The sequence below is a fragment of the Capricornis sumatraensis genome, chromosome X (genome assembly GCF_032405125.1).
Source record: "Capricornis sumatraensis isolate serow.1 chromosome X, serow.2, whole genome shotgun sequence".
NCBI classification, from domain to species: domain Eukaryota; kingdom Metazoa; phylum Chordata; class Mammalia; order Artiodactyla; family Bovidae; genus Capricornis; species Capricornis sumatraensis.
The window spans coordinates 75,686,163-75,698,063 of record NC_091092.1 but is presented as its reverse complement, the minus strand read 5'-3'; the positions used below and the strand labels follow the sequence as shown (position 1 = coordinate 75,698,063).

Genomic DNA, 11,901 nt, shown 5'->3' with positions numbered 1-11,901 from the left:
AACTGTGGGGGTGAATATGTAAGATGAGGTAAGGAAATTTGGCACATTTCAAACAGTACCCCTTTAAGTTTTGGTAAATTGTGTAACACAACATATTTTTCCACTGTGATCTACAGGTGCTATCCACATAAGTGGGGGTGGTTAATAGCAATAATCACTGGATGGTTTCTATTAAATTAACAGGGACAAGTTCCCCAAATACTCACAACCAAATGTTGATATAGAAGTAAAAATATATACAATACAGTCACCTGTTTGTAGTTTGGCACAATGTTTTCCTTTATTTCCCCTTGGATAAATAGTGCATAAACTACTTGTGCAACTGTATGACTTCTAAAGTCTTTTACATAGAACATCAGATTAAAGTTTGCTTCTAAAGACTTATTCCCACACTTTAAAATTCTTTTCTTTAAGCACTTACATGTCAACATACATACCACAAGGCATATTTTGAAAGAAATAAAACACAAACATCAAATATCTTTCTGGAAAATGAGAGTCTCTTCTTCAAACACAGGTAAAACCCAAAATGTTGTTTCTGCATTTAGGAGATTGTAGTTGGAATCCCTGCAGAAAAACCAAACAATTTATGCCATCTTAGTTAGATTTAGTGTATGTCCCACAAAGGGATCATACAATCTAAATTTGTTTACATCATACTAGATGCCGTATGATGCAGAAAAAGATACCAATAGCAGGGGGCACTAGAAAGCACTCCTAATTGCCTTATGATGAGATTTTGTTTTCTAAATTATGCTCTTTTTGTTTAAATCACATTGGTTTTTTGGTCTATATAACTTTTAAATTCTGTTGGTCAAAATTTTTCTTACTGCAAAGCCCTTCCCTTCCCCAAATCATTCAAAAGCATATTTTAGTTGTATTTTCTCAGTAAGTAAAAATTAATGCTGACTAGCAGAAAAAGTAGCCTTGTCAAAACTTATCCCTAGTCAAGCCACAACAAAATTGCCCAATCTTTTGGGTGGCTTAGAGGTATAGGGATTTTCATGCACTTTTTTTCTTTTTGTTTCAATTTGAAAAAGAAAGGAATGGGACAGTTTCTTTCATGCAAACTTTTGCTTACAAGAGGGAAAAAATGAGGGACTGTGGGCTTAGCAGAGTAGGAAAGCTAAGGTGCATCATCTCAGCCATTTTGGTGCAGTATTACCTCAGTTTTTCAAAAGAAGCTGTCCCAGCCTCATCCTTGTGGACTTGTTCTCGCTCCATACGCTTTCCCTTACATTTCTCTTCTCTCAGGGCCTTGGAGCTGGTTTTGTGACGATATAACTTTTTGTGTGTTGGTACATTATTGCCTAAAGTGCTCAGGTTATTAAGCTTTTTATCAAAGAAGGCAGAGCGAGAGTCCTCATTATAACCAGACATGCTTGCACGACCAGGATCACCTATCGCTGCTTTCCCATTGCTTTTACTCACACCCTTGATAGACCTGTGATTCTTAGTGGCTCCTGGAGAGCCACTGTTGACCTTTTTCTTAGATTCCTGTGGTGTCCCAGCCAATATTTTGAGGGTTTTTAATTTTAGACTATTGGACTCAGGGGAGTAGAATATATTGGGGTCCCCATGGTGCTCCATGGGTTCCCAAAGGGGTTCTATGGAGGCCATCATGAACCTCTGCACATCTGCCATACCAGAGGCAATGTTGGACAAGATATATGAAGGCTCCTGAAATTCCCGTTGGTCATCATCCAAAAGATTATTGGTGTTGGTGCCCATGTTTATGTCATTCCAGCCTGGGCTGCTCTCCTTCCCCAAAGACCAGTCTCCAGAAAGTCCCTTCTGACTTGGCATCTTCATAGAGGACACAGGGCCATGTTGGATACATTCAGCCAATGTCTTCCCTGTGGAGGATATGCTGTTGATTTGGCCTCCTCCACAACTGATGCCAATTTGCATTTTCTCTCCATTGATTGCAGCCATGAATTTCCCTTTCTTTGCTGACTTAGGGACCTGGCGGGAGGTTTTGCCAGGTGGTTTTTCAATCCCTTTGTTGTTGCCTTTGGGGGATTTTTTCCTGTTGTTTTTCTGAGAAGAACTTTGGTTCATAGCCCCACTCTTGCTGGGTGAACTTTTCTTTCTTGATTTTGACACCTTGTTGCTGGTACTTATTTGACTAGATGGATCATTAAATGTTGATAAGCAAGGGGCTTTCTGGAGCAGGCTGACAGAATCCTCATCATTGAACATATGGAACTGAAACTGATGGTTATGTAAAGTAAATCCATCATCCACTTGAACCTGCCGTGAAAGGGTACTGCAGTCCCACTTGATTTTCTCCATATTGCCCAGTGTTCCTGGGACACCCTCTTGAAATCCTTTTAGTGTTCCTAGTGTCTTGATATTCTCACATCTGGTAATTTGAGGGGAAAGACTGGGAGTATCAGGTGGAGATATCTCTGAGAGGGAAGAGTGGCGGAATTTGTCAGGAGTGAAGTTGGAGATATCCAGGAGGTCAGTGGACTCCTTTAGTGGTGCTATCTCATCAATGCTCTGCTGTATCACCAGCTTGGGGCTGCAGTGGGCCAAGAAGTCATCAGCAATATCATCATCACCATCCTTTTCACAAGATTTCAAGCTTAAGGAGCAATAATTGCTTGAGTTGACAGAGAGTGGGGCAATGGAATCAAAGCTAAAGAGCCGCACATTGTCCATATTGACTGGACCCTGCTGGAAAGGAAAGCAGACCTCTCCATTATTAAAGTGACATAATTGATAAGAGTCATCAGATGAGAGCTGGGTGTCTTGCACAGAGGTATATATGACCTTGTTGCAACTGCTGCCACCACTATTGAGACAGATTGGATTGTATGTTGTAGCTGTGAGGCTATTTTCCATGGAGACTACTTGGGAGACTCCAAATTCACTGGACTGGGTTGGAACTATCTCCCTTGAGACTTCAGCCATGAATTCCTGGGAGCCAGAAGTAGGTTTGTTGTGCCACACATCTCCATAGCTGCTTGATTCCATTTTGAAGTTTTGGGATGACTGAAGCAGCTCAGACTCGGAAGGTGAGGAAAGCACACAGTCCTGGGAGGGTTGGAGAGGTACAAATGATTTTTCTGTTTGAGTGAGCCTGTCTTCATTTTGCTCTGGAGAATGATGATTGAAGTATGAGATACCAGTATTATTTGACAAGTCAGAAGCATCTAACAATGTCTGTAGATACCCTCCAGGAATAACAGGTATATTGTTGGCAACATGAGCAGATGATAGAGGCATTTCAGAAGAGCAGCTGGTTGGTAGGAAAGTAGAATTCTTAGCAACCTTTGTCTCATGAAATTCAGATAGATGAGAACTGTTTGAGGTCCCAGCAATAGCTTCATTCTTTGAATTAGCCTTAGAGGATTGGTTTTCCAAAAGAGGGCTCATTTGAACAACTGGCTTGCTTTCTTGCCCAGCTTTGATTTTTTTGGATTTTAACCTGGCTTCACTTTTAAATTTGATTTTGTTAAGCACTTTCCTCTCTGGTGCCTTAAACTGACCATCTTGGGCTTTGACTTTCTCTGAGTCAGGACCTGTGATGTCATTTAAATGTGATCCATTTGCACAGCTGGGGGCAGCCAGAGGTGCTGACTTCAGTGTGCCTTTCAGGCCTCCATCTTCTTTACGATTATTAGCTTGCCTCTCATCATTGCAGAATGAAACCTGCTTACCACTTGCTGATGTTTCTATGGATGGGATTCTTTGAATCCTGTGCCTGTTGCCAAGTTTAGATTTTCGTTTGCGAGCAGGTGGCAGAAATGACATCTCAAAGCTACCTGGTTCAAAGCTTTGCTTTTGGCATAAGGATGTTTTGCTGGAGTCTGCATTGCTGTTTCTCTGCTTTTTCTTCTTTTGCCAGAAGCCCTTCAAGGGAGCCAGCTTGGCATATTTGTTGAGCTGATTTTCACTCAAATTAACTGTTGTTTCACTGGCATCCACTCTACCCAACTTCACCAGCATGTTTTTCTCACCTTTAAAACGATTGATGATAATATATTTGATAATAACAGGGGGCTCTTTACGGGTTACTTTTCTTCTCTTTTTGGGACACCATTCATCATCATCTTCTTCTATAGAACCACCTGGCAGCCATTCCTTCCTCTCATTTACTTTTTCACCCTCTAGTGAGTCAACATCATACAGATAATCTTCACTATACCTGACTTTTCTCTTGGCTCGTAGCCCATAGTTCTGCTGGGAGGAGGAGCTGCCAGAATTAGTGTCCCGAGCCATATAGCGGCTACAGTCCTTGATCTCCCCCATGGTATCAAATGAGACCTCAATGAAGGAACTACCATCACTGAAATTCCCTGATGCCTCCAAGGAATTGGCAAGATGGCCTTGCTTTAGATTCTTAAATTGCCCTACTTCAGTTCCACTGCATGGTTTATTTAAGGCAGATTTTTCATCATTATCCTTCCCATCTTTTTTCTCTGCACCTTTTTCTTCCTGGCCTTCTTCTTTGCCTTTCTTCTTGTCCAGGTTTTTATCTTCCTCCCCCCAGATAATGCTCACATCAGGGACCTTGAATTGGGAAAAATCACTACTTTGCTTCAGGGCCCCAGTCTTAGACTCCCGCTTGGGGCATGTAGTAAAGACACTGGGAAAAAAGTTGAACTGGGCATCCTCCTGCATCAAAAGGGTGGTCTTGTCTCGAACATTGTCCTGGAAGGACTCATATCGAATTTTCAGGGAGCAGACATCACTTCCCAGTGTTGACTCATCATCATCAAACATGTAGTTATCCACATCTTCTTCAGAGAAGAGGTTGACAGACAGCTCATTCTTGGAACAGAGGTCAAGTAGTTCAATCTTACTCTCACTAATGAAAGTCTCAAAGTAACCCCAATCCTGATTGGAATTTGCCAGCAAAGCCTCTTCGGTATTGCACTTATCTAACAATAATGCCTCATAATAACTTTTCTGACCTGGGTCCTCCAAGTCAATGTCAGGTTTCTCAGCTTCTCGTCTATCTCCTGCCCTTGATTTGTGCAAGGGGAAGCCTAGGAGCTGATCTGAGAGAAGCTGTTCTCCGTATTTCATGTTTTCTCCAGCATTAATACACTGAATCCCTATATCAGAGACTGCACAGGTTTCATAATCCCTGTTTAGATCACTGACTTTTAGACTGATCCCTGGCTCAGGATCTACTGCATCCTTGGATTCCATGAAGCAGCCCAGGCAAGTCCGGCTTGGCTGCATGAGGCAGTCCCCATTCAGAGCTGACATGCCTGCAGGCTCCATTATGGCAAATGGAGCTTTCTCACACTCATTGGGCAATGACCATGTGTTCAGGCCCTTTGCAACACCAGATGTAAGGGAGATGGCGTTCACAGAAGCACTATTAGCAGCATGCTCAGGTGCTTCAATCAGGCCCAAAGGAGAGGGAGGGCTCTGCATACAGGGCTTCTTAGAAGGCAGAGGCAGGAGACCTCTGGGGTACATCAGGTTCTCTTTTTGAGCCACTGGTATAGACTGGATTGGTGCAGCAGCTTCTAGAGCTGCAAATGACTTCATTGCCACATCCTGGTCCTCTGAATCTAGAGAAAAGGGGGAAAATGACAGAAATAAAGTTAAAGATCTTAGACCAGACTCATTAACTCTTTCCCTTGATCAGTTTCTGGTACTTGATATTAATGTATAAAAGGTAAGCTTCAGCTTCTCTAACTTTAGAACTAGAAACTACAAAGTTAAAGAATGACCCTGATTTTGTACTGAACATTTATGAGAGTATAAAGTAATTATTTCTTTAGGTTCAGCTTTTTCTTCAGACACACACAACATTCTCCTCAGAAATAAGGGGAAAATGGATTGCTTGATCAATTGGAAAGTCAAAGCTTTCAGGGTGGGAAAATGCTCAAATGGGATATATTCATGATTTTTAAACTCTAAGGCATATTCCTATCCTTCAGACTTACCTCTGTTTTGGAAGCTTCTATGGAATCTAGACATTTCAAACTTCACATCAAAGCAGATTTCTAATTCACTATGAATTTAGGGGAACCTAAGTATTCATTTGATAGAGATGATTTCAGAGAGCAAAGGGGTTGGATTAGATACCTCCTAGAGACCCTTCTAGTCCAGTTACAGAGTTGATGGGATAAAGTTTAGGATTAATACCTATCTCAGAGGTATCCTAGACTTAACTTGCCCCTGCTCTGTGGATATTGAAAATCTATAGCAATAACAAAGTACTACTGGGAGAGCCAATGCATACTATAATTAAATTCCCTTACCATTTTCCTTGACCCCATTAATCATAGTGTTTTCTCCGTTGGTTGAGGCAACAATAGCCTTATCTTGTTGGTTATCCATGAATGGAACCTCTTATTGTTTCATTCCAAGTCCAAATGCTGTCCAACCTGCACATTTCAAATACATAATAATATCAGTCACTAAATGTTTTCTCTGTTTTAAGGTTATTTCAGCTAGAGAGGTCTTAAAAGCTTTACTGGAATTTACCTGTTTCCAGACTGGCTTCATAGCCACTATTGTTTTTGTTTCATAGCTTATACATACTATATAAGTCAGTTTGGAAATTCACACTTCATTCATACATTCTAGATCCTTCTATCCCCTCTTGGCTACCATACTATTAAAACAGAAGTCTGAGGAAGCAGGCAAACTTACATCTTCCTTCAGACAGTAACACATTTAACCGCTTCCAACCCCTGGCCAAAACAAGGCTGTAAAAATGTTTCCACAGATTACTAATGTATAGTTATATCCCCTTTCAAGTAATGAAATAAAGAACAGCTGCTTCAGACAAATATTACTAGCAAAAATTAATGTATCATGAAATATATACAGGAGCAATGCACTTAATTATCAAGAATTGTCTAATCTTGTCAGATACAACAAGAATACTGGAACAAGTATACTACAACAAGAATCATGGAACATATAAGTGCCACTGTAACTTTACTCTGGGATGCTGTTTTCCTAAGAATATAAATTTCTCCTCAGAAAAAATCTGACCAAGCACCTAGGATTCATTGTTCTGAATTAAATGCAAAGAAGTGTTGAGAATAGAGATAATATGCTTTGGCAAAAGAGAGAAGAGGTAGAGACTGGTATGGGAGTTTGATAAGTTGGGAAGGGGAGAGGAAGGGAGCACTAGGTGCTAGGCTGGATACAGTTACAGAAGTTCTCTCATTTGTACTTATAATCATCTTGTAATTTTGGCTCTACTAGGTTCTTATTTGTTTTCTTTTTCTGGGCCATGCCACGCAGCTTCTGGGATCTCAGTTTTCCCACCAGGGATTGAATCTGGACCATGGCAGTGAAAGCACTGAATCCTAACCTCTAGACCACCAGGGAGCTCCCTTACTCCCTTAATTTTTTTTCAAAAGGGCAAACTGAGTATCATAGATACTGACTTAGATACTAATAGAGATACTATCATAGATATTAACAATGATTATCCATTATTTGGGCCTTTTTTCCCCCTACGGAATCAGAAGGCTAAACCCTGAGCAGAAAATCCTTTAGTCCATTCCTATGACTTTTTAGACCTCAGCTCTAAATGACACAACTTAAAGGCATATATTTTCACACATTTTAATTTATACCTTGGCTGTTTATAAAAAAAGATTTGGGAGAAGGATTATAATTTTTTATGCCTGCAATACAAACATCTCTGCACTTGTTTAACTCTTCCCTGTCGATCAGCATTTTAGGATAACAAATTTTATGGGGTTATTAAAATCTATTTTGAGCTGAAATTGATTAGCACGTTTGGAATAATGTACAAGCTGCTTTGCTGATCATGGTAAATCATGCAGTGTAATGGCACTGATATAACATTAGCATGGAGACAGGTATTTTGAAGCAAGAAAATGCTCAGTTAAAGTGGAAAAGCAGCCTCTCCTACTTGACCTTCCCTCAGTTGGGTCTGAAGAAGGCTCACAGATCTTGTCCTAGTAGATTGCTATGCTCTTCCCCAAAGGCCTTTAGGGCTCAGGTCTCAGAGTCTAGATGACCCATGCCTATGACTGTGTTGGTGGCTGTCCTTGGCCTTTCCCAACTGGGAAGAAATAAGGCAAGAAAGTAATTCATGTTTCTGCCTATGAATCTGGGACAACATAGCCTTTGGGATGAGTAGTGCTAATCTCTGGGATACCAGTTTAAATTAATTCAGCAAACTTACTATGTACTACCTGTGGTCATGGTGGTGTACCAGAAACTGCAGTGGAAAATGTAGTTGACTGAGACTAGATCGTTGCTCTCAAGTTGCTCAGAATTTATGGGAGAAAACAAGTCATAGACAAATACTGATAAATATATTTTGTTCACTGAAATAGAGGGAAAAAGTTTCTATAGGAGTTCAAAATAGAAATTATTCCACTTCTAGAAAGGAGGGAAATCAGTGAAGGATTCACTAATAGCAGCATTTGATTTGGACCTTGAAGGATGCTGTTCCAGGGAGTAGGAATGGGGAGTAATAGAGGAGAGAAAGGCATTCTAGGCTTCAGGAACTTCATGAGTTGCCATGAGTCTCTCCCTACTCCAGTCAGCCTAAACAACTGCAACAGAATCATAGGCCTGACACTTTCCTTCCATATAACACACTTTTCCTTATTTTTTCATTGTACTTTTTAAAAAATTAATTTATTTTAAATGAAACAAAGATGAATATTTTTATAATAAAAGGTATAATTCACCAAGAAGATAGACATCATAAAGCATTAACAGCAAAGAAATCTTAACAACACAGAAACAAAGATACAAAAGCAAAAATCAGAAGAAATATAAGTGAAAAGAAAAAATGTATAATCATAGTGAGACATATTAACATTGCTCAGGGACTATTTTATCAAGTGCAGAAAAAACAAGAATAGAAGCATCTTGAATGATGTCATTAATAATCTAAATATAATAGATTTACATTTAATTAATTTATGTTAATCATATGCTACACAAATATATTCAAAATTTTGTATTTCATAAATTGTTATTAGATGTCCATAGGACATTTAGAAAAACTGGTAAGAGAAAAAGAGACACAGATGTATAGAACAGTCTTTTGAACTCTGTGGGAGAGGGAGAGGGTGGGATGATTTGGGAGAATGGCATTGAAACATGTATAATATCATATAAGAAACGAATCGCCAGTCCACGTTCGATGCAGGATACAAGATGCTTGGGGCTGGTGCACTGGGATAACCCAGAGGGATGGTATGGGAAGGGAGGTGGGAGGGGAGTTCAGGATTGGGAACACATGTACACCCGTGGCAGATTCATGTTGATGTATGGCAAAACCAATACAATATTTTAAAGTAATTAGCCTCCAATTAAAATAAATAAATTTAAATTAAAAAAAGAAAAACTGGTAAAAAGATAAACATGACAAAATTTCAAAAATATAATTGTTTCTTGTATGTGATTCAGTTTTATATATAAGCACATATATTGTTTTTGAAATTATTTTCTGTTATAGGTTATTATAAGACATTGACTATGGTTCCCTGTGCTATATAGTTAACCTCTGTCGCTTGTTGCATATCTATTTTTTAAAAATTAGAAATATAGCATTCTATTTATACTAGCTCAAATAAGTGGAATCAAAATGTCATAATTTTTTTAGGCAAAAATTTGTAAGTTTACATATATATTCATAAGCTATACATATATATATGTATACAAAAGCTTTTCTACTATGATTGATAAAGGCTTGAGAAAGAACATCAAAGAAAAAAGAAGAGATGGAGAAATTGGAAAACATAAACTAAATGAAATGGGAGCACTGACTATGAAATAGAAAAATGAAACAAACTAGATAAAGGTAAAAGATCTTCATATAGTCCAGTTGTTTTTAAACATGGCTGCTTCATAGAAACATATCTGGAGCTCTGGTAAAAAAAATACCTGGGCATTTGTATTTTTCAAAAAATTCCAAGATAATTCTGATATGCATCTGGATTTTAAACAGTGATTATAGGTTTTGCTATTAAATGCTAGTTTTGGGGATATAGAATTCTATATTTTTTCTGTTGACCAATCATGATACAATGGTATTAAGTGATTAATACTTACATAATCACAATAGTAAAAGATATTTATCAGTTTTCACAATCAATAGTCAGACAAAAAATAAAAGATGATGACAATTGCAAGCCATAATAGGAATATGATTAGCCTAACAATATAAAATAATTACATACAATTTGGGGGGTCAAGCAGAGTAATGTGGTAAGTGGAAGTGCATACATGCACATGTTTTCATCTGCTCAGTCAATCTATGTCTTTTGGTTGGTGCATTTAATACATTTACAGTTAAGGTAATAATTGAGATGTATAATCCTATTCCCCTGGAGAAGGGAACGGCAACCCATTCCAGTATTCTTGCCTGGAGAATTCCATAGACAGAGGAGCCTGGCAGGCTAAAGTCCATGGGGTAGCAAAGAGTCAGATATGACTGAGTGACTAACACTTTCACTTTCATGATCCTATTACCATTGTTTTGGGTTTATTTTCTGTAGGTAGGGCTTTTCCTTCTCTTGTTTTCTGCCTAGAGAAGTTCCTTTAGCACTTGTTGTAAAGCTGGTTTGTTAGTGCTGAATTCTCTTAACGTTTGCTTGTCTGGAAAAGCTTTTGATGTCTCCATCAAATCTGAAGGAGAGCCTTCCTGGGTAGAATATTCTTGGTTGTAGGTTCTTCCCTTTCATCACTTTAAATATATCATGCCATTCCCTCCTGGCTTGTAGAGTTTCTGTTGAGAAATCAGCTGATGGCCTGATGGGAGTTCCCTTGCATATTGTCATTTCCCCCTTGTTGCTTTTAATATTTTATCTCTGTTTTTAATTTTTGTCAGTTTGATTACTATGTGTCTTTGTGTATTCCTCCTTGAGTTTATCCTGCCTGGGACTATCTGTGCTTCCTGGACTTGGTTGGTTATTTCCTTTCCCATGTTAGGGAAGTTTTCAGCTATGACCTCTTCAAGTATTTTCTCAGGTCCTTTCTCTCTCTCTTCTCCTTCTGGGTCCCCTATAATGCGAATGTTGGTGTATTTAATGTTGTCCCAGAGGTCTCTCAGGCTCTCTTCATTTCTTTTCATACATTTTTCTATGTTCTGTTCTGTGGCAGTGATTTCCAACATTTCTGTCCTCCAGGTCATTTATCCGTTCTTCTGCTTCAGTTATTCTGCTATGGATTCCTTCTAGTGTATTATTCATTTGTTTGTTTGTTCTTCAGTTCTTCTAGGTCTTTGGTAAACATTTCTTGTATCTTCTCAATCGTTGCCTCCATTCTTTGTCTGAGATTCTGAATCATCTTCACTATCATTATCTTGAATTCTTTTTCTGGAAGGTTGCCTATCTCTACTTCTTTAGTTGTTTTTCTGGGGTTTATCTTGTCCCTTCATCTGGGACATAACTTTCTGCTTTTTCATGCTGATTAACGTTCTGTAATGTGTCTTTATTTTAGTCACTGCTGGATTTTGGTTCTTCTTGCCTCTTCTGTCTGCTCTTTGATGGAGGGGGCTAAAAGGCTTGTGCGAGCTTCCCTGGTGGCTCAGAGGTTAAAGCATCTGCCTGCAATGTGGGAGACCTGGGCTCGATCCCTGGGTTGGGAAGATCCCCTGTAGAAGGAAATGGCAACCCATTCCAGTATTCTTGCCTGGAGAATCCCATGGACGGAGGAGCCTGGTGGGCTACAGTCCACGGGGTCGCAAAGAGTCGGACACGACTGAACAACTTCACTTCACTTCACTTCAAGCTTCTTGATGGGAGGGACTACTGGTGGGAAAAATTGGGTCTTGCTCTGGTGGGTAGGGCTCTGCTCAGTTCAGTTCAGTTCAGTCACTCAGTCGTGTCCGACTCTTTGTAACCTCATGGACTGCAGTACACCAGGCTCCTCTGTCCATCACCAACTCCTGGAGCTTACTCAAACTCATGTCCATCAAAT

General features: G+C 39.4%; 1 protein-coding gene across 1 annotated transcript; it reads right to left on the bottom strand.

The window, feature by feature from the left end:
- Window positions 1-473: 473 nt before the first annotated feature.
- Window positions 474-6,312, bottom strand: NEXMIF (neurite extension and migration factor). Its single transcript, XM_068961953.1, has 3 exons — window positions 6,234-6,312; window positions 1,166-5,537; window positions 474-567 (listed from the first exon to the last, which is right to left on the bottom strand). The coding sequence occupies exons 1-3, from the start codon at window positions 6,310-6,312 to the stop codon at window positions 474-476; spliced, it is 4,545 nt and encodes a 1,514-aa protein (XP_068818054.1).
- Between the last annotated feature and the right edge of the window lie 5,589 nt (window positions 6,313-11,901).